General features: G+C 34.7%; 5 protein-coding genes across 5 annotated transcripts in view; 4 read left to right on the top strand and 1 right to left on the bottom strand.

Annotated features, from left to right (window-relative positions):
- Positions 1 to 822: 822 nt before the first annotated feature.
- Positions 823 to 4,457, top strand: LOC113500922 (retinal dehydrogenase 1-like). The gene is made up of 11 exons (XM_026881872.1): positions 823 to 902; positions 1,404 to 1,508; positions 1,715 to 1,982; positions 2,099 to 2,215; positions 2,306 to 2,493; positions 2,652 to 2,754; positions 2,845 to 3,029; positions 3,114 to 3,278; positions 3,377 to 3,534; positions 3,642 to 3,716; positions 4,361 to 4,457. The coding sequence occupies exons 1-11, from the start codon at positions 876 to 878 to the stop codon at positions 4,428 to 4,430; spliced, it is 1,461 nt and encodes a 486-aa protein (XP_026737673.1). The 5' UTR covers positions 823 to 875; the 3' UTR covers positions 4,431 to 4,457.
- Positions 4,458 to 7,482: 3,025 nt separating this feature from the next.
- Positions 7,483 to 11,828, top strand: LOC113500920 (retinal dehydrogenase 1-like). Its single transcript, XM_026881870.1, has 11 exons — positions 7,483 to 7,574; positions 8,841 to 8,945; positions 9,047 to 9,314; positions 9,392 to 9,508; positions 9,620 to 9,807; positions 9,924 to 10,026; positions 10,234 to 10,418; positions 10,603 to 10,767; positions 11,049 to 11,206; positions 11,426 to 11,500; positions 11,716 to 11,828. Exons 1-11 carry the CDS (start codon positions 7,548 to 7,550, stop codon positions 11,783 to 11,785), a joined length of 1,461 nt encoding a protein of 486 aa, XP_026737671.1. The 5' UTR covers positions 7,483 to 7,547; the 3' UTR covers positions 11,786 to 11,828.
- Positions 11,829 to 12,437: 609 nt separating this feature from the next.
- On the top strand, positions 12,438 to 14,273 carry LOC113500561 (protein spindle-F). The gene is made up of 2 exons (XM_026881404.1): positions 12,438 to 13,191; positions 13,322 to 14,273. The coding sequence occupies exons 1-2, from the start codon at positions 12,438 to 12,440 to the stop codon at positions 13,687 to 13,689; spliced, it is 1,122 nt and encodes a 373-aa protein (XP_026737205.1). The 3' UTR covers positions 13,690 to 14,273.
- A 225-nt stretch (positions 14,274 to 14,498) lies between these two features.
- LOC113500562 (39S ribosomal protein L32, mitochondrial) lies at positions 14,499 to 15,609 on the bottom strand. Its single transcript, XM_026881405.1, has 4 exons — positions 15,415 to 15,609; positions 15,082 to 15,321; positions 14,852 to 14,979; positions 14,499 to 14,705 (listed from the first exon to the last, which is right to left on the bottom strand). The coding sequence occupies exons 1-4, from the start codon at positions 15,500 to 15,502 to the stop codon at positions 14,568 to 14,570; spliced, it is 594 nt and encodes a 197-aa protein (XP_026737206.1). The 5' UTR covers positions 15,503 to 15,609; the 3' UTR covers positions 14,499 to 14,567.
- A 706-nt stretch (positions 15,610 to 16,315) lies between these two features.
- The window catches only part of LOC113500428 (decaprenyl-diphosphate synthase subunit 1), a 46,025-nt gene continuing 40,084 nt past the window's right edge, over positions 16,316 to 22,256 (top strand). The window contains exon 1 of the mRNA XM_026881219.1: positions 16,316 to 16,559. Coding sequence (XP_026737020.1) covers positions 16,347 to 16,559 — 213 coding nt within the window. The 5' untranslated portion in view covers positions 16,316 to 16,346. The remainder of the gene's footprint in view (positions 16,560 to 22,256) is intronic.

Below are 22,256 nucleotides of genomic sequence, written 5' to 3'. Positions count from 1 at the left end.
ACCCTATTTTCTAGCCAAACAACTGTACTGATACCATTAATATTATAACGGACGAGACGGTCCATTGACAATAAAAATACATGTCGTCTCACTCGTAAATTTCTTGCTTCACCATCATCATCATAAATTATATTTCATTATATTTTCCCAAGCTTACACACTTGGTTAAGGCCCGTGTGTAGGTTTAATACACCCCTTTAAAAAGGGAGATCGAAATTCGATAAACATAAATAATAATAATAATAAACATTTATTATTATTGACTTGCGAATATTCAGAGTCACACAATTTATTTTAGTTTCAAACAAAATTCGAATCTTCCCTTTGTATTTTAAGCTATTAGAATACAATTTGACTGCACGCATAGCCGAGTGGTTGAGGTCATCACGCCAAACCCACTGTGCGCGACGTGTCGCGGGTTCGATCCCCGCGTAGGACAAGCATTTGTGTGATCCATAAATGCTTGTTCTGAGTCTGGGTGTCCTTGTGCATGTGAATTGTATGTTTGTGAAACACGCCGCGACACAAGGATTAAATTCCTTAGTTTCTACACACATGTTGTCCGCACGCAGTCTGATGATTAAGTGGCGAGTTTGACGGTGCTCCGTCTTCCTGCAGTTCCTATCCACCCCCGGCCGACTATCTGTTATCTTCTGGCTATACTCTGTCAAAGCCCACCCTTGCTTTTCGCTGTCAATTGAAATCCCGCGCCCATGAGTTCTCCCAAAACTAAGTTAATTTTCCAATACATCCTTTTTTTAGTCTAGTGTTACAACATTCTTTAATATCTTGTGAAATCACCCTAATCTATATAATAAATACATCGTGCTCAGCTTGTCTTGCGTTATTATCTGTTGAGAACTAGAACTGCGATAATGGCTCCACAAGTAAAATATACCAAGGTAGGTACTCATCTTCCACTTATATCCTTTGTATAGATTTAATGTTAGTAGTGAGAGGCTTTCACGGGCCGATTAATAGTAACTAGCCAGACGTGGCCAAAGTCAGGTGCGACTCTAGTATGGGACTTGTGATTTCACTGACTTGTAAGCTAGCCAATTTAGCATTTATTAACACATTCAATTACTAATCAATTCTTGGTCTTGATAAAAGCTCTATATTTTGCAATAGTTAATTTAATTAATTTTGTCACCGGCGAAATCCTTTTTAACGGATAAGTTTCAAAAAAATAATTTAATTTCATAAAAATCTGGTCGAAGATAATCTAAAATAACATAAATTCATATCATTTGTTCTTATCAAACCCGAGGTGTTGTTGATACTCATATCTTTGATACATTATGTCACAGCCGCTTAAAAGAATCTGCATGCTCTACTCACGTGCATTTAGTGATCATCAACTAATTATAAGTAATAATAGTAATGATCCTTTTTAATTTCAGTTATTCATCGACAACCAATGGGTGGACTCCGTGAGTGGTAAAACCTTTGACACACACTCTCCTCATGACGGATCACTTCTTGCAAGTGTAGCTGAAGGGGATAAGGTAAGAATTTGTATGAGATAAACTAATCTGGTATTCTGCAGTGACAAATATTCAAAGTATTATCTGGTTTTACGACGAAAAAAAAGTTGCGGCATCTGTTATTGTAATTGTAATGTTATCAGATCGAAGGTTATTTTGTTACACAAACGAGACCATCGATTTAAAGAAGCAATAAATTCTAAAATCCCTTTAATCGTATTCATCAGGCGGACGTCGACCTAGCAGTCAGTGCAGCGCGCCGAGCCTTCCACCGCAACTCAGAATGGCGCTTGCTAGACGCATCTCAACGAGGGGAGATCCTATACAAGTTTGCCGACCTCGTGGAAAGAGACCTTCAGTACATTGCCGAGCTGGAGTCTTACGACAACGGCACAGTGCTGAGTAGAGCTATCACCTTTTTTAATGCTGGCGTCAAGAATATAAGATATTTCGCCAGTTTAGCTGATAAAGTCCAAGGCTGTACTATTCCTGCTGGTGAGATCTCTTTTATAGCAACAACTTAGGTAACTACTACCTATTCCATCGCAAATGGATACATGGGGTTTGGTAATCTTCTGACTCATCCTCAAATAATTTCTTTTTATCCACAGATGGAGAGACATTTTCTTATACTTTAAAGCAACCTGTAGGAGTTTGTGGACTTATTTTGCCATGGAACGTGCCAGCTTTGATGTACATTAATAAAGTTTGCACGGCGCTTGCTGCAGGTAATTTTGACCTTTACAACCCTACATTAAAACAAATGAACATCTAAAAGGCAAACTACATATACGAACACCTACCATTCTTTTTGTCAGGTTGTACAGTCGTGATTAAACCAGCGGAGCAGACACCATTATCAGCGTTATATCTGACGGCGTTGCTAGCCGAAGCTGGTGTCCCTAAAGGAGTAGTGAACGTTATCAATGGCTACGGTGAAACGGTTGGAGTTGCTCTTACACACCACCCTCATGTTGCCAAGATATCATTCACTGGATCACTTGAGGTAAGTGTTTCCGTACTTAGATATTAATAACCAACTCCAACTATTCCGCTTGGTGTTATCTCTACCTGACTGGTTTAAATATCGTGAAGGACTTATGAAGTGATGTTAATAAGCATAATACGAAATCAGCATATGTCAAATATTGTTTCACATTGCAGGTCGGTAAATTAATTCAACAAGCGGCTGGAGCTTCCAACCTTAAACGTGTCACTCTTGAGCTGGGAGGCAAAAGCCCGCTTGTCATCATGGACGATGCCGACTGTAAGTCAAATGACCTTAACCTATTCCGAATTCCATAATTCTGTTCTTCCGAAACCATTATTCAAATTCTCTAAATTGTTCGATTTCTAGTGGCTCAGGCGGTCCCTTACGCGGCTTTAGGCGTGTTTGCACATCAAGGTCAGATTTGCGTTGCTGCCAGTCGGTTATTTGTTCAATCTAAGATCTATGACAAGTTTATTGAAGCCAGCATTCAATTTGCAAAGTCACTCAAAATTGGAAGTCCATTCGATTCTGAAACTCAACATGGACCACAGGTAAATAATATTACTTACACTACAAATGCAATGTTACAAGACTAATATGGTTGAGTACTAATAGTGAAAACTATTTTTTTGTAGATTGACGAGTTGATGATGAACAAGGTACTGAACTACATTGAAACAGGCAAAAAAGAAGGAGCGAAATTGGTCACTGGAGGAAAACGTATTGGAAGCAAGGGCTATTTCATAGAACCTACTATATTTACTGACGTCACCGACGATATGACAATCGCTAAAGAAGAGGTTTGTGCAGATAGAAAAAAAACTACTAAAATTAAGTAGAATTACGTGTTTGTTTGGAATCGTCCTAATTAATCAATTAATTAATTGTTGTGTTTCAGATCTTCGGCCCAGTACAGAGCATTCTGAAGTTCGACACATTAGAGGAAGTGATTGACCGAGCAAACGAAACTAACTACGGTCTCGCCTCCGGAATCTTCACTTCCAACATCAACAATGCTCTGCAGTTCAGCAAGCATGTTGAATCTGGCGTTTGCTGGTAAGAATTTAACGTCTTCCTTGGACTTAATGACAGCATATCGTTCAAGTCGTATAGTTTCTAGAATAAAATTTAAATTTATTATTAATTCAATGTTATTTGTTTAGGGTAAACATGTACTTAGGGGGCGGACCTCAGACGCCGTTTGGAGGATTCAAAGAATCTGGAATTGGACGAGAAAGGTAAAAAAAAACGTATGCTTTAGTTTTCTTTCTTGGCACTAATATCCAACTCCGCGTTAAACTTTAAATAAAATTCAAAGTAATCTATAAGTAAATCAGATAATAAGAGCAATTCTTCCAAGGGTCCATTTGAACCTTGATATCCAAAATACGTCTAATTAGAATAAATGAGTTGTGACTTCTAAATCTAATAGATATTTAGCCATTTGTAAATAGGAACGAAAAAGTTTATCTGGATTAAAGGTAATACATCTGTATAAAAAAAAAATACTAAAAAGTATACTAACATCTGTTAGAACTATCTGACTTCTAAGATGAGAGTATCTCTTACGTAATATTAATTTATATTGTGTAATATTGCATAATTATTCAAGTGTTACATAAATTAAGAATCAATGTCATAGCATGAAGATTAAATATGTAATAAATAATTTCTGAGATGTCCTTATCAAGATATCGTTTACAAACTGATCGGTCATCGTGTGTTTTCGGAAATGTCTGAAAAGTTGCGATCCGAATTTTTATTATATTCCCTGGTACACAATAAGCATCTAGGTATTTCTTAATTAAAAGGGAATGAGAAAAAAAACCTTGTCTTAATTTTCTTTATACTATAACTTTATAACCGTTCATTAATTTTTTAGGGGTATCAACTGCCTTGAAGAGTATTTGGAAGTTAAAACTGTGACCATCGCTCAACAAAAGAAATTTTGATTACATAAAATCCTATAATAAAATATATTTTTTTTGAAACATACCCAACAGTTTTATTTAATTTATAAATAATCATTTGCCTGTATAATATTCATTAAGATATTTCACTATCTTTCAAGTGGATTGTAAGTACGAGAATAATATTGGCATCTCAGCGACAAAAAAAAATTCTTAAGACATATTGTGTTTACTACTACATGCAGTTTTTGTCACGAAAAAAAACTCCGACAATAACCCACATGACAAAAATTATCCTTATCAGAATTGCAAAGACTGAGGAGAGTTAGTAATTGATACTCTCCCTTGACAATCGAATTTCTAATCCTCACACCAAACGGAGCTAATTCTAAACAGGCTTGATTGAGTCATATTCCATTTAATTTACAATGTGCTGCCATTTGAGGCGCCACTCGATTATGTTATCAGATATTTGGCTACACTTCCTCATTTTCACAGCGCATCTTCTAAACGGACCAATAGATTTTTACAAGAATTTACATAGCTATACGCTAGTAAAACTAAGCTGAAATCGCCCAATCCGTTCCGGACCTATGATGCCACTGACAGACAGACAGACAAACTTTAACACCCTCTCTTTTTACGACGGGGCTTGATGTCAATAACGCATTTACTATGGATTTTTTCATTACAAATGAGGTTTCAATTAAATTAAAAAAGCTGGTGTGATTCGGGACTTTTTAGATTAGAAACGATTCGTCAATAGATTTTCTATAAAATAGGATTCTAGGAAAAAATCTAAGTATTTAGGTAAATGTTTCGTAGTTGCATTTGAGTAGAATAATACTTATACTTTGGTGATGTTCTTTAGGAAAATAATGATTGGAAACAAAACGTTGTATCTTTTCCATGATCAATCGTATTTTAAAAACGACTTAAGGATCTGACAGATTTATTCCAACTCAAACATCGCATTCGCGCTTTTGGCTTACTGGATCCCCTAGGCTCACGTAGCATTTGCATGCCCTGCTCCGAGGTGCGGTTCTTTACTTTGGACTTTTCCAGAAGTTGATGTATATTTTTTATAACTATCCTCAGTGGTAATTTATTAAATGATACAACGGTTTTTTCATCGCGTCTTTATCAGAATTTCTCGACTAATTTCGGACATTAATCATAAGCTACGCAGGGGTTCGCGTAAATAAACCATTGCATCACTTAATATGTAGGTATAATTTGCTACCGAGTAATTTAGTGCCTACGAAGTTAACGTCTTTTTATCTTATTTCGATAGAAATCAAATCAATCGCCTTTGAAACTAAATTTATCAAGTTTATACCTGTAACTCATGTATCTGTATCGAAAGATGTATTTCATGAAAAAAAATAAACGATAACTAAATAATGGTATAAAGGAGAATTATGATAAAAATATTGTTTTGTTTGGTTGAATCATATCTACGTAATTGATAATAGCATTAGGTTGCCATTATTTTATGGATAACCAATGCAATATTCTACGCATCGGAAAACGAAGTGAATAGATCCATCTACATCTACATCTTCAAATGTATGTGAAATTATCAGATCATTGTCCAGCAGATCAAAATGCGAGTCTTTTTCGCATGCAGTTGAGTTCTGATAATTTTTAGAAATAGTTCTGGTGTTTGTACGTCGAAAAAGTCAATTAACGAAATGATCTGCTGACTTCCCGTAGCAGATCAAACGTTTGCTACTAATTCAGTAGCTTACGTTATGCTACGAATCTGTCAGATACAGAGGAGTTCCGCATTTTACATATTAGTAGCATAACTTTCGCAAAACCAGCTTCTGAGAAATGTTTGAAACGATTAAAATTATATTTTTCGAGTTTTCAAACATTTTTACATGATTAAATTATGCAATAATGAATCAGTCTCACGATAGCTATTATTAAAAAAATACATGATCTGCTGCTGGTACATAAGTTCTGGTCTGAAATCGAATTTCAGATTATAGTTCTATTCTGCTACTAATATGAAAAATGCGGAGGAATAATTTGATGTGAACAAAATTACTACATTGTCAACCAAAGCCAACAATATCTACAATCTTTATTGCGCAATTATTGCAGTCGCTCTGTGTCACGTTGAATCAGCACCTTTAAATTCGATCAAAGTTTATTTATTTGTAAGAATTTGTTTGATAGAAATAGATGTTAAGATTGATTCGAAATAAAATCCCATTTGTGACTCACCCGATATTTGAAAACCCAATGGATTTACTCGATTTACCTTTAGCAACATGATTTGAATTCAAATAAAAGTACCCTTCATAGTGATAAGCAGTAATTTGCGAAAAGTTTCTATTTTATAAAGAGCCAAATTTTCAATTCTTTATTATAGCATTCCATATGTTAAATACAGGTGTTACATTTATAATATAGATACAATATTGACCCGGTTGGGCACAGCTTAAAGAAGTTGGAGAGTAGCTTATTTACATTATTTTTGGTGGTGTTTTGTGTCAAATTATAATATGATGAATTATGATAGGTACTTAGGTAAAGTATCGTATAAAGGGATTCTGAAGCAAAAACGTAGTATGTTCTGTAATTAGTTAAACATTTTTTTTGTTCATATACTAAGAAAAAAACGTATAATCTCCCGATGATAACGAATCAACCCCTAGATCGAGTGATTCGTTTATAAATGATTGTGATTCATCTAGTCCCATCCGGATGCCAAAAAATCCAATAATTTGTTGAATTTTATTTCGATTCAAGAGAGAGTTGATGAATTAAAACTAGAGATGAAATGGGTTGTGGTTTGGAAGGTTTCCGGATATTCGGCAAACCTTCAAGCAGGATATCCGGGGGCCGAAAAAAAATAAAATATTTTTCTTCTTTCCCATAAGGGCCATACGCATCTGGATGAGCTCTGTGGAGGCAGGTTTAAAACAAAATTTGATTATTAAAATTGACTAAAAAATAATGAGAGCAAAGCCAGACGAATACCACTTGTATTTTGAAGAGCTTGTGAATCAAACATAACAAAATGACTAGGACATTTTGTGTAGGTATCTGATAACCGAATACTCAAGATATGGTATCATATTGTTATATATACATGTTTATTGTCACTGCCGAGCTAGTTGTGATTTGGACGTTGACTGAGTGACCATGGCACCGCAAATTAAATATACTAAGGTAAGAGATTCCCATAAAGGTACTTTTATATTAACTTCGGAGTACTTCGGACCATGAAAACATTACCTTTTGGCTTTGAACAGTCATGAAAGTCTATTATATAAAAGAGTTTGCCTAAGTCACACAGTTTCACAGTATTCCTTCATTGTCGTTGTTGTAAGTTTATATTTTAGGGGTTACGGGTGTACTGGAAGAAACCATTTTTCTTTCAGTATACGTACTCCGCTTCTCTTCTTTTGTTAAAGAACAATTCAAACCTATATATTTATGAAATCAGAAAACGTGGCCGTTTAGTTTTCCATTTTCCAATCACTTTTACCCATTTTCAAAGATATAAGATGAAAGCTTTCGTAGTCCTAGAATATTGAAATTCGGCAATAAGCTAGTAGCACAACAATTGGAGGGAATTCGAAATGACATTTGTTTTTGAGAATCTCTCCTGCTCCACCGAATTTAACTCTTGTGGCGCGATGAGTTTTACACATATTTAAGTCGACACGTTGCGCAAAGTGGGTTTGGCATAGTGACCACTCAGCTATCAAATCGGCAAAATAATAATAAGTATTTTAATTGATACCCATCTATACACAATCAAGTTACATAATTTCATATTAATCACAGCATACATAGCTGATTTTATCGATAAATTCAAAAAAATATTGTTCAGTAGTATTGTATACTACATATAAGTAGTACCTGCTTATAATCTACTTATTCTGTCTTGTTGCGACAAGTTAATAGAAGTTATGGTTCGTCACTCGAGCGAAGAATCACCTTATTACTTTAATTAAAACCCAATGAAAGCTAATGACGTCAACCTACGCTGAGGACATACGGCCCGTGAAGTTTTTTCGGCCTTCACTGCCGGCTACTATAATATACTTAGTTGTACAAATGTTTTGTTACTTCAAAGTGTTATATTTTCAATTGTTAGTTCCGAATGAAACGCAGCATGACATTCAACAAAAAAAATTATTATCGATTGATCATTGCATGCAGGCACTTTTTGATACTGATACCTTGCAATGTAATTGACCTTTAGTCTTAGGTATAATACATAACTTTGCCGTACTGATATATTTTTTTGTTTCCCTTTAAAGATGACGCATAATTAAGTCTTGATGAATTAAGCATTGATTCTTGTGGCTTATTTTGGAAAATTATGTTACCCTAATTGATATGATTTTTGTGTTGTGCTGAGCCTAGACAGAAGTTTTGTTTTTCTTTTTGTAAAAAAGTGTTGACTAATTACTTATTTTTTTTTAGTTATTCATCGACAACGAATGGGTGGACTCCGTAAGCGGTAAAACCTTCGAGACCATCTCCCCTGGCGATGGATTTGTCATTACATCAGTCGCTGAAGGAGATAAGGTAAGGATTGCTTAACCATACAATTAGATCCTCATTCGATCTATGAAATGCATGATGATACATGTGTTTACCAAGACGCATCTAACTCACGACTTTTCTAGGCTGACGTAGACCTTGCAGTAGCGGCTGCCCGACGTGCTTTCCACCGCAACTCGGAATGGCGCTTAATGGACGCCTCCCAACGCGGAGAGCTCCTGCGCAAGTTTGCCGACCTCGTCGAGAGAGACTATAAGTACATTGCTGAGCTGGAATCTTACGACAACGGCTTAGTGCTGGGGAAAGCGCTCGCTTTCATCCAAGGTGCCGTTAAGAGTATCAAGTACTTTGCCAGTTTAGCTGACAAGATTCAAGGCACCACAATCCCCAGTGGTAAGTTACCCTTTAAGTCTGCTCTTTATACGAATTCTGATGATTGTGGTTAACAAATACAATCCTCTCTTTCACAGACGGCGATGTATTTTCTTACACCTTAAGACAACCCGTAGGAGTGTGTGCTCTTATCTTGCCATGGAATGTGCCTGTTTTGATGTACGTGAACAAAATCTGCTCCGCACTTGCTGCAGGTAAATTTATCGTCCTTGACTTACGTCCTTTTGACGTGCTTGACGTCCTTTTTCGATCGTGTTTGTTTTTTGTTTTGGTGCAATATTGTTTATCATTATGATCTTTTTTAGGTTGTACTGCTGTAGTTAAGCCTGCTGAACAGACTCCACTGACAGCCTTGTACCTGACGGCTTTGCTGGCTGAAGCTGGTCTCCCTAAGGGAGTAGTCAACGTCATCAATGGATACGGCGAGACCGCTGGAGTCGCTCTCACTCACCACCCTCATGTTGCCAAGATTTCTTTCACTGGATCACTCGAGGTGAGCAATTTACTTATTGCTCACATTTAGGTATATCTGAAAATACATATATATCATCTATAAATGTACGCTTTGGGTGGTATTGTGATATGTAAATTTGTTTTTTTTTTATGTAGGTCGGCAAGTTGATTCAGCAAGCTGCTGGAGCCAACAACCTCAAACGTGTCACTCTTGAGTTAGGAGGCAAAAGTCCTCTTGTCATCATGGACGATGCCGACTGTAAGTACTTAACTATTTACAGAACGATGAATTATGAGCAATTCTATAAGAACAATAGGCAATCATAAAATAAGATAACTAGAAAGCGAATCTATAATAAACTAGCTAATAGTACTTAATACTTTAATCTATTCCTCTTAAAACCATGATTTAATTAATAAGAAGTATTTGTGCTATTTTTATTCCAAAATTCTTTGTATATTTTAGTGTCGCTGGCTGTCCCATACGCAGCTAATGGTGTCTTCTTACATCAAGGACAGATTTGCGTAGCAGCGTCTCGTTTGTTCGTTCAGTCTACGATCTACGACAAGTTTGTTGAAGCTGCTATTCAGTATGCTAAGAACATCAAGATCGGTAGCCCTTCTGATCCCAAAACTGAGCACGGCCCACAGGTACAAAATGTTACTTATAGTTCCAAATAACCTGTTTTATTCGTAGAGAGCATGTCACATGTAAGCAGATACTGACTTCAAATCAATGTTTGATGCAGATAAAAAATCTCATGAAATTATTGTAAAACTCTTCTTAACAAGAGCCTACTCTTAACTATTCTACTAATTTCATTACTTTTTGTAGGTCGACGAGTTGATGATGAAGAAAGTACTCAACTACATTGAAACAGGAAAGAAAGAAGGAGCCAAGTTGGTCCTTGGAGGCAAGCGCGTCGGAGCCAAGGGTTATTACATCGAACCCACTATTTTCACGAACGTCACTGACGACATGACTATCGCCAAGGAAGAGGTATGAAACTTTTTTAACCTTAGGTACCTACTCCTTGGGTGTGTGTAGAATTAGTCTAAACTGGCACAACATAATCCGAAAATAAGATCTTGATTACAAAGGTTTTCTTCAAATAACTGAATAGACTGTTAAAAACCTATTTAACTAACAAAAACACTAAGGCATTCTTCGTCTAGCGAAATCTAAGGTTTACGTGCACTTCCTTTGGCACCATAATTGAGCCAACTACAACATTATCTATTATTTTTACTCAATCTGCCTTTGGCTGTGTCCCTTTTCAGATTTTCGGGCCTGTTCAGAGCATTCTGAAGTTCGACACATTAGAGGAAGTGATTGACCGAGCAAACGAAACTAACTTCGGACTCGCCTCCGGAATCTTCACTTCTAACCTTAACAACGCTCTGCAATATAGCAAGCATGTTGAATCTGGAGTCGTTTGGTAATTATGATATTAACTTTTGATACTGTATATAAGTATTATATATAAATAGTAGGTTCACTTATTAAGAAATTAGTAAACAATTAAGAAATAATGTAACTTATGAAGCGTACATTAAAGTAAGATCTTACACATCGCGGTCGAAATTCATCGACTTGGCGCAAAACTTAAATTAACATAACAATATATCAAAAATAACAATATTATTTTTTGTTCCAGGGTTAACTTGTACTTAGGTGGAGGTGTGCAGACACCATTCGGAGGCTACAAGGAGTCAGGAATTGGCCGCGAGAAGTGAGTAACTCTTGTTAAAAGTTTACTTCAGTCACTGGATCTTTTATGAAGTCGATGTTTGACAATAATTTTCTGAAGTGAAACTGGAAAAAGTTAAAATAGATCTTTAACCATCAAAAGGTGTTCCGAACAATGCTTTTATTTACTTACCGATCATCTGTTAAATACTGACAAAGTTTGATTTACTAAATTATTTATTTCTTATTCTTTTACAGTGGCATCAACTCCTTGGACCCCTACCTAGAAGTTAAGACTGTGACCATCGCTCAATCAAAGAAATTCTAATTTTATACAAACGTTAATACAATAAAAGCATGCTAATACGCTATTTTGTTTTTAATTTTAACTATCCAAGTTACGTGATCAGTCATTTACCAAGAATTATCAACCAAACTTAGTAGCAATATATAGAAGATAGTTCTGCTCCGACTGCAGTTTCCTAACGTGTTATAACAGAACATAAATCATGGCAATATAATCATAAATTACGACTGTTTGTAGGTTTCGAATTCTAAATAAGTTATTATATCATAGTCTTATTATTGAGCGAATAATCGTAATTTATCGTAAAGTGAAAACAATAACGGTATTGCTTTTAAAAAGCCCGCTGGCCGTTGACAGAATCATACCACAGTGTTTGTATAAAATAAATATCGCAGTTATTATGAATGAAGAGGTATTCGTGCCAAATTCATGAGTTTCATTCATTTTGAATCTATGCAAGCGACACAGGTTCAAAACTTCAATCTATTTAATCTGTGCCGTGTTCTCCAACTTCTCAAAGACCAGACTTCCAAGTGTCACGACATAAAACATCAATGGATATCATGTTTTTGTGAGCTTTCTTATTGTGATTTGGCTGAGTGCGTAATTTTTATAGTATTTATCTTCTCATTCAAGACTTTTTATTCATGGCTGATTGTTTGATATAAAGAATATGGATTCCTCGTCTATTGTTAGTTTCAACAATGATTCTTCGAATTCTACTTTCCAAACTACTTTAAAAGGTGATTACAATAATATTAGCGTGCATGAATTGGCTCTACATGCAATGCGAGATCGTTGTTTATTGCTTCAAAGAAGAATAAATGCATTAGAGACAGATAACATGAGATTAAAACTTGATGTTGTGAAGGCAAACGAATGCTCCCCTTACATTCCATTAAAAGAAGATGAGAAACTTACACTCCATCAGAAAATAGCCGAACTGAACAAGCAAAAGTCCAAATTGATGCATCATGTATTTATGGTTCAATGTGAAAATAAAAACTTATGGAACAAAATAGCTACATTAAAAGGGCCGGATAAGTCCACTAGTAAGGGCTACAACAAACAACCTTTACTTCGCACAAACACATACATTCACAGTACTCCAAAAAATAGTACAACTTATGAAGAAAAATATTCAGAGTCCAGTTTAGAGGAAATTTCCCTAAAGTTAATTAACAGCTACATTCAAGAAAAGTCACAATTAGTTGAGCAATATGAACAGATGGCACAATTACAAGATATAGATGATGAAATATTGAATTTAGACTCAATTGGTTTCAATTATATAGAAGATCCAGCCACAGATTCACTAAAAGATATCCGATGCCAAACTGAAAAGCTGCACAGTTTGAGGAAAGAAGTAGCTCAACAAGAATCTGATCTTAAATTAATTATATCTAGAGTTGAAGCTGTGTTACAAGGTAAATATTATTTTCAGTACAGTGAAGGACTTCATGTCAATATAATCAATTATGTTTTTTATATCTTAAATTGACTATTGGTAATTAACTGCGTATTAAAAATCTGTATTTTATTTTCTTTGATTTACAGAAGGATACAGGTGTCCCACATGCATAGCTAACAATGCTAAAGTAACAACATCGGAGCATAAAGAAATAGAGACAAGTGACAGTCTGGCTAACTGGGCAACCCCCGCAGACTCCAGCACTTACAATAACAACTACAGTGAACTAAACACATCTGCATATAAGAAAAGCATTCTAGAAGATAGCGAAAAAGAGATGTTAGGTGAATCCTGTGATAAAATCTGTCCAATGTGCGGACAGATGTTCCAAAAAGATATAGCTTTTACAGACTTTCAATCTCATGTTGAAAGTCATTTTATAGGTGAAAATGAGCCTGATTCTATTAGTGATCAATTTGAAAATGTTCCTAATTCTTTTGATAATACTATTTAGCCTTTTTAAGAAATGTTAATTTATTTTTATATTAAGGACCTGGAAATAAGTTAATTTCACATATGCAATCCAGTCAAACTAAAACATAAAAGGTTTTTTGAAATTAATCAAATTTATGAATCTGTCCCATTGTAATCAGGGGAATTATAATCAGTTTTGTCATTTACCATTCCATACTGAATCACCATAACCATATTTTGATTCAAATTAGATTGATCAATTTTATTTTTAATAAATGGTCTACATCCTAAACCATGATTTATAAGGAGAATTTAAGTAAAAATGTATACATAGTGAGATGTTTTGCTAAACATTGTATGAGCACCTCTCAAACACTTCTTGAACGGATAAATAATATAAATGAATAGCCTTCTAACTTTAATTATTAATGTAAGTAGTAGTATAAGATAATACAAATTTCAGTTTCCAAGCACTTCTACAATTCCTATGATTTTTGTATTTGTAAAAATAAAATATCTATTTACTGATATGTTAGCTTGTATTATGTTTATTCATTTGATGTACATATCAACTTGTAGAGCATCCAGATAACTTTATTATAATAAACTTAAAAGAAAACATTATTTTATCTTTATTTCAAAAACACTTCCTTTTTATAACCTGGTAGAAATCTACATGAAGTAATAGAAGAGAATACAGGTTGGTGCCAGCTTGCTTATACATCCAGAATGCGACTCCGTTATTTATTGCCATGCCAAAAAATTATCTTGTAATTCATTCTGCTTTTGTCATGCAAGGGATATTTCAGTAGATTAACTAGAAGTTGTACTTATAAATGATATATCAAATACTTGTATAATTATTGTTTATTTGTTGGTTTTTATACTAAATACTAAGTAAACCTCATAAGAAACAAACTAAGCTAAATCAGTAGGTTTTACATCTGTTGAATCTGAAGGTTGCTGTGTCGTTTTTTGTAGCAGATTCTTGCTGAACCATTGAGGTCTTTCTTTCTTCATCTCAACTATCCTCTTGCCATTCCAGAACTCTTTTGGCTGAAATAAATATAAAATGTCTAGAGATTAGACCAGAGGAATTCCCAAGTGTAAGATTTTAAGTTTTAAAAAAAGAACTTTTTTTTTTAAGAACGTCAGTCCACTTTACTTTTTTTTATTACTTTCTTATGAGACATAATATTTACCTCATCTGGAAGCTTTTCTCCCTCATATAAGACTACAACATCATTTTCAATAGGATTTAGGCCAAGCTTCTCCTGTATTTTGTCTTGAATTTCTTGAGTTTCCTTCTTCACTTTAGTATAACAATGTTCTGGAATTATTATCATTAAAATTATAGCTTATTGTAAATCATTCCTGTAGCTTATATTGCATGGAAATGGAGCGAACGAGCGAACGAAACGATGAAACTTACCACACAATCGTCCTTTCTCATGATGATGGCCACAATCCTGACACACTTTAATGTTATTCTTTGGTAGAAGTATTTTCAACACATATTCTGGAGAACCAAATTTTCTCTTCAACTTCCTTTCGTTGGTGCGACGGAATTTCGGAACAGCCCATAGCATGCCATCACCAATAATATCCTTTAAAGAAAACTTCTGCGGTGATGAGACTGGCTTATGTTCGTGGACATACGCCAATGCGAGCTCTAGAAATTCATTATATAAAAAGTTTTATTGTATACATTCATAAAACTTACTAAGAAAAAGTGTGTAGACTCCGTATCACAATATTATTTTACCTTTTGGTGGATGTCCAAACATATGAAACAAGTTGCGCTCTATATTCTTCACTAGCTGAGAGCAAATGTATGTGATACGTGGAATCATTGTGTTGAAATATACTCCACAGTTCGTTAAGGATACAGTACAATTTACTCCGAATGTACTGTTCTCGTTACCATTTGTAGGTTATGTTTTATTCCATCAATTTTCTGTCAGATGACAGACGTCATTTGTCAAAAGATAGTCACTGCACAGTGCACGGTAGTGCTACCTACTGTTATTCAGAATTCGCAGATTTTTCTTTAGATAGGTAGCACATTACAGTAAAAACATATTTAACAATTGAATATTATGTAAATTGTTTCACAGCTTTAATTATATTAATGTTTGTAAAGGTGGAACATATTCAACATAATTTAATACAAGACCACAATACTATGTTGGTTTAAAAGAACTTTTAGGAATTCCAAACACCTTTTTGATTTAAAGGGTAATTTAAGCTTTCATTTCCAGATTACTAATGAATGAACTTATAGTTTTAAAACATAAGTGTTAAAACCTTAACCAAAATGAGATTGGTTGACAGAGGGTTATTACTGTACGTGTTTAAAATATTGAGAACGTATTGACCTTTTTCTGAATTATTTAAAGTTTACCTTATATATGGTAAAATGATTTCAGCTGGTAACACCAAAGCTCTGAGTGTGTTCTAAAAAATACCGAAACCGATCAGTTATCTATAAATGAAGCTAATTAGGCATAATCAATATATTTGATGAACACCTCTGTTTTATTCTATTAGTTCCATGACTAAACTCACAATCATATAATAGCAAAATCACGTATTTTCCATACCATAGAAACTCTTTTTCCGATATTTCTTTAATGGCAACATTAAAATCATGGCGGTTGACAATCAGCTGTCTGAAAGTGGGGGGGAAAATGGCGAATGCCTGTATTTTGTGTGTGTTATGCAGTTCATATCCTCAAGCGTTTCGTTGCAGTTGTAGCTATGGCGTGTTTAAGTTCGAGTAGGCTCTGTGCTCGTGTTCAAGATAAGTTATTGTGTCAATTCGGACATAAAGTTCGAAAGCAAACTGTATTTGTGAAACTAAAACCTCCCGGACCATCTCCATTGCGAATATTTGGAAAGACATGTCAGGTTAGAAACATTTTCAAATATTTGTTATTAGGAAAAAGTCGAATTATTTTGATTTTCACGTAAAAATATGGAAGCAAATATTTTATTTTTCTTTTCGTGCAGAAGTAATTAGGGAATAATGCTATATTTGTGTAGGACCTTTTTACATAACAGCATGACGATAGTTAACCTATCTCGGTCAGCTGATCCCATAAAAAAATAATGTCACGGGAATTTCTGAATGAAGTTGTGAGTACAAACAATTTTAAACATATACGTATTACTTTTTAGAGGTATGTAGTAAAGTAGGGTCATTCATTGGAAAAGTTAAAAGTGAAATCTTTATGAGTCGGTGGGCAGTGGGTCGCTTCGCGCGCCGCACAGGTTTGTTGGGTTTGTCAATTGGTTTTCACCGTAAGCAAAGATATTCGCAACTTTTACTTTCATCAAACAAACCGATATGTTTGGAAGATGTTAATTACGATCGAGAAAGACTGCCATTGACGAACACTGTTTACGATTTATATTATCCTCAACTGTAGTAAACGTTGTTCTGTAGTATTTTGTTATCAAATCCTTATCATTCATAAATTAATATTATCTACCAGAGTCGTATGTAGTTTTTCACAAGGCTAATCTTGAACATGATTATCTGGCAAGTTAGCACTTGTTTCAAAAATAGGTCAAAACTATTGAAACTGCATCGGCGTTTTCATCGGCTGCTTCAGCGTTCCCATGTGATGTAGAGGTCAATGTTTGCTAAGGTACTTAAGGATGTTCTCACATAGCTGTGCCATTGGATGCCTCAAACAGGGTCCCATCTTCATACAACTATCAACAGTACCTACAACCGCGCTTGTTGGCAGTGCGCGCCGTCGTGCTTTCTCGCGCAGCGTGCGCGCATGCAATGTCCAATCTCGACGACTCGTATAGAACTTTCTAAGCAACAATTATTATTCGCATTAATATTTCATTTACTCCTTCAATTACAATTGAATTACTGGCCGATTTCTTTATCCATGCCATAATTTAATTATTATTATTTTAGTTAAAACATGCAAATTAGGCGCTAATTATTTTTTTATAAATATTATTGTGATTATCAATGATGCGCATTTAGCTTTATTTATGGACAGTCTCTAGTCGCATGCACTGGCCCACTGTTAGTGAAAGTTGTGTGACGATTCGTTGAATTTTTAATAGCGCGAAAACTGGGTAAGTAACCTGTCGAAGGAGTGCTATAGCCTTTCTTATTTTAATTCTAGTCCATTTGGCGAGCATTGACCCCCTTTGAGGCGAGACATCATCGTACAACGCCATTTCTTCAATGTTGCGTGTCTCTCTGTGTACGTATCGTCTAGCATAGGAAAGTAGAGTAGTAGAAATGTTCTAAGCATAGACAAATTCGTTCATGTAAAATTGTAAATTTTGCATTGTTTTCACGATCGATCATTGAGTGTATGAATTGGTCGAGCGAATCGCAGCGCACGTAACGTCCTGCGTAAATGAAGCTCAGTAGAAATGCGGAACACACAACTATTTGTTCAGTCGACATCATTGTATAAGAGTTTGCGGCAATACACACGATGTAGCATATGTTATTTTCGACTTACAACATTTACTTCAATCCTAAATTACGTGATGACAATACAAAAGGGCATAGAAAGCTAAAGTGTTATGTTTGCTTCCATAGTCAGAATTTTGTAACAAATTACATATCGACAGATGCATTTTCGAACAATGATTGAAATTCAAATTGTCCAAACACAAAACTCCGAGAAACAAACTCACTGCAAACCGAAGCGAAAAGCGATTTAATTTTTCATTCAATATTTTATTTGTCTTATACTCATAGTAATTACATAAAACGATAACCATTAAACACATTACCATGTTTTTTGCAACCATTCACATAACGTACTGCGGTCATATTAACATTTTTACCAAAAATTTAATGTAAGTAGGTAAATTGCGCAAAATCAGAAAAATATTTGTAAGCGTGGGCTGCATTGAGACATACGATCATCACGACCTTGTTCCGACATTTGAACATTTCGAGAAGAAAAATCTCGCGTTTAATATTACATTAGAACTTGGGAACTGTAGCTGCGAATTTCATTAATATCTGCATAAGTGGCCATTGGCTATTTAATGTCCTTGCGAACGTTGCATGCTAAGCTGCGGCTGGTTCAGTTGAGCAATAGCGTTTCGGTCGACACTTGCAAACAATGAACTCATCAACGTTGTCTCTGGAAGCAATATTAATTGCCGCAGTTTGCGCACGTGACGTCGTTGTTTGATAAGACGAAACTTAGTATTTGGGTATCAAATATGGTGTAATTTCAACTGTAATATGTACATTGTCATCAGCGACTTTACTATCCATCAGTGCTAGAAAAATGTAAGTCAATTCCCGTCGAACTGATGAGTATTAAGTGTGTGAACTAGGTCATTAATAGTGACGAACAGGAAATTCCTATAATTAACTAGTAGGATTATGAATCATTATAATGTGTAGAGCGTCTCCACATTCATATTTACACCACATAAGTCCATTAAACGTATTAGTGTAATTGAATATTGGGTTATCTACCTAATTAATTAGAAGTTGTGGAAGTCGTACATCATTAATGAATTATGTCATAAAAAGATCATAAAATATTTGTGAATGTACAGAGATATGTACGCTATTTACGAACTGTTGGTATTTAACAATAACGTCCGCAATATTTCCGATGTATCCGTGAAATCGTACAATCAATGCCAAACCTTCAGGTTATTGAAGTGAAGAGGAGAAACTTTATTAACTTAATAGTACTTTACTTAATATTAATGAACGACTTTGTTTGTTTTCAAGTTTTGTGGATAAATGTACAAGCAGGTCGAACTAAGCTATTGCGGTCGACCGCTGACTACGCACCGTGACCCCTTTTGTGACATTCATAACAAAAAATCATAAGCGAATAACTGTTATTGGAGAAATTCTCTTCCATTCTTATTTTTCCAAGATAATTCAATTTTGACAACTGCTTTCGATGTTTAAATATCTTATTCGATGCGGTAATGTATAGCATTTTGTTTTAAGTCTTCAATTAATGTAAGGAGGTTCGTAAATTAAAATACAATTTAGTTTAATAATGTCCTTTGATATCTCTATTTTACACGTAACTATAAAAAAATCGATTCGAAAAAATCGATCTTTAACATTTCAGCCAAAAACGTTTAACAGTTATCATGCCACCTATTAAGAAGTGCTTTATATCGTCCTTGTCAATAGTTCGCAATCTGTTGATACTAGTAATTATTATAAAAAGTGCACAGTCACGCCAGGGGTCACTTTGTAAGTGTAAAGCTTTTGTGTTCTTCAAGTAAAAGTCAAGGTTGATTACCGTGGGTATTTCGAGTGCCCGATAACAGTTATATTGGTTTTGTTGTAGGCGTGTCCCTTAGTCTAACAGATGTTTTTCAATAGTAGATTTTTATATGTACATTGTAAAAATACTATCTTAAAAAAATATTTCCGTCTTTTGTGAACATATTAACTACATTTCAGGAAGGATATGTCGGTTAGGAGTCTTCATATTATGTTATAAGCTGTGTTTTTGAAATGGATTTTGAATGTGTTCCGTCAAGTGTGAAATTGAACTGTCTAGACGGACGTAGGCGTGCCTAATCGTGTGCTAAAACAAATAGATGATTTTAATAATAATAAGAGAAGGGTTATTGCGCTGAAATAAAAAAAAAACAACTTAAAAAAAACGCCTTTAAAAATGTTTGAATTCTGATATACTATTTCATTCTTTTGTTTTAGGCATTTCAAAACTGTTTTTGTATGTCCTAGATATTAAGGATATTGAAGCCAATCGGAATTCATTAAAATCGTATAATTAAATTATATTATTTATTGATCCACATTAATCCAAGTTACGCAGAATCTATTAAATTTGCTTTAAAAGTTAAAGAATTACATTTTCTAACCCGAACAGTAAATCGGTAATTAACTAATGTCATGTTAAATGTATTATTCAATATGTGACCTTTAATTGTTATTACATTGCCGTTCCTAATTAGTTATATCTATTACATAATTACCAAAAAACTAGTACTTATTAGTCTCAACGTATTGCCATAATGTTGCAAATTGTATGACCGATTTTCTGTAAAATATAAAGCTCTCACGCGAAGTAAACATTTATATTTAAGTTTGAGAGCTTAGTAAATTGAAATAATACAAATCAATCGACCGACATAAATCTTTCTTGTCATATTCATTTTAAAAATGATTGAGGAATGCAGCATCATAACAATGTATCATTACTCTTATGGTTTGATTTAGCAGGAGTAAAAGCTATGGTTAGAATGGGTAAGAATAAAAACTGTCGTTTGCTTCCTCTTTCTCTTAGTGAGGTATTACCCTTTATTTGAGGTATAACACCAAACAAAGAAACTTTAAATGTAGGTCATCGAAATATTTCGTACGGTAATCGATTATCGATTCTCGGACTTAGAACTACCATACAGTGTAATAACCAAATGTTACCTCGTGCGTATTACTCATGGCCGTGTTAAATAACTTTAGAGTTGTTAACGTCCTTGGTTGGCACCCACTGGGGCTCAACACGTCTTCGGGTATATTTAGTAAACCATACAGAAAATGTGACACTTGACAAACAACTTAAATGTAAAGTGATAAGGTTGATTTTCTTCATTTGAGAGACTGGTCAATCTAATTGCTTCTATGATTGCTGGGTGCAGTAAATGGCCTCGGTCAACTGCATTTTGTGGGTGCTACTCTGGCTCAAACACGCATATTAGTTCGAGGCCGATCGATTTGAGTGACCAATAAAATTAACAATGTTCACGTATTTCCTGTAAGGTCATATCAACGGACAATAATTATTTTCATTGTAATTTTTCAATAAGGTTGTTTGAAAACATCTAAAAAAAAAATGTTTGTCTGCTACCAAATTTTGTTTAAGAAAAGGTAAGGAAATTTCATAAATTGTAAGGCATTGATAATCTTTCTCAAAAGGTTGACGAAATCGCACCTAAATTAATTAAGTCGAAAGATAAACCGCAAATAGATGGACTCGGATAATAGTAAAAAAGGTGGATTTCTACTAACCACCTCTCAAAGTAAGATGTAGGTCTTACAAATATTTCTACATCTAGTTTCAGAAATATAATTTCAGTCATTGTATCTATCTGTTGCTTAATTTGCATATTGCTGGCTGAGCAGTATAATAACGATGCCGACACATCCTCTGAGAATGCACATGACGGTGAAACAATTGATATTGCAAAGAAAACTACACTCTGTAGAAAACGAGGCCGTATTCTTGTTTCTCAAGTTCATAAAGCATTTTTTTGGTTCCTATTGCTGCCCCAAAGGCGTTCTTTGCTGATTTAACTGGGATCCCATTTTGTGCAATTTCCGTCTGTTGCCCTGATGCCTCATTGTGGAATTTGGTATACAGCCAGCTTTCTTATCACACTGAATAACAAAAGCTTTTCTCCCTGTCTATTTCTCTTGGGTTCGGAATCTAGAAAATCTTTGGCAAGGGCCAGTGCATCAATTTTGTCTCACTATCACCCTGTCACGGGACCGTTCTTATAGGCAAATATTTTCACCCCGTAGATAATTAAATTACTGCGCCTCATGACTATTCTTCTAAATAAACACTGATCCCAAGCCGTCGTAAAGAAACTTTTCATTTG

Source organism: Trichoplusia ni, chromosome 14 (assembly GCF_003590095.1).
Source record: "Trichoplusia ni isolate ovarian cell line Hi5 chromosome 14, tn1, whole genome shotgun sequence".
Taxonomy (NCBI): Eukaryota; Metazoa; Arthropoda; class Insecta; order Lepidoptera; family Noctuidae; genus Trichoplusia; species Trichoplusia ni.
This window is presented reverse-complemented; position numbering and strand designations above follow the sequence as displayed.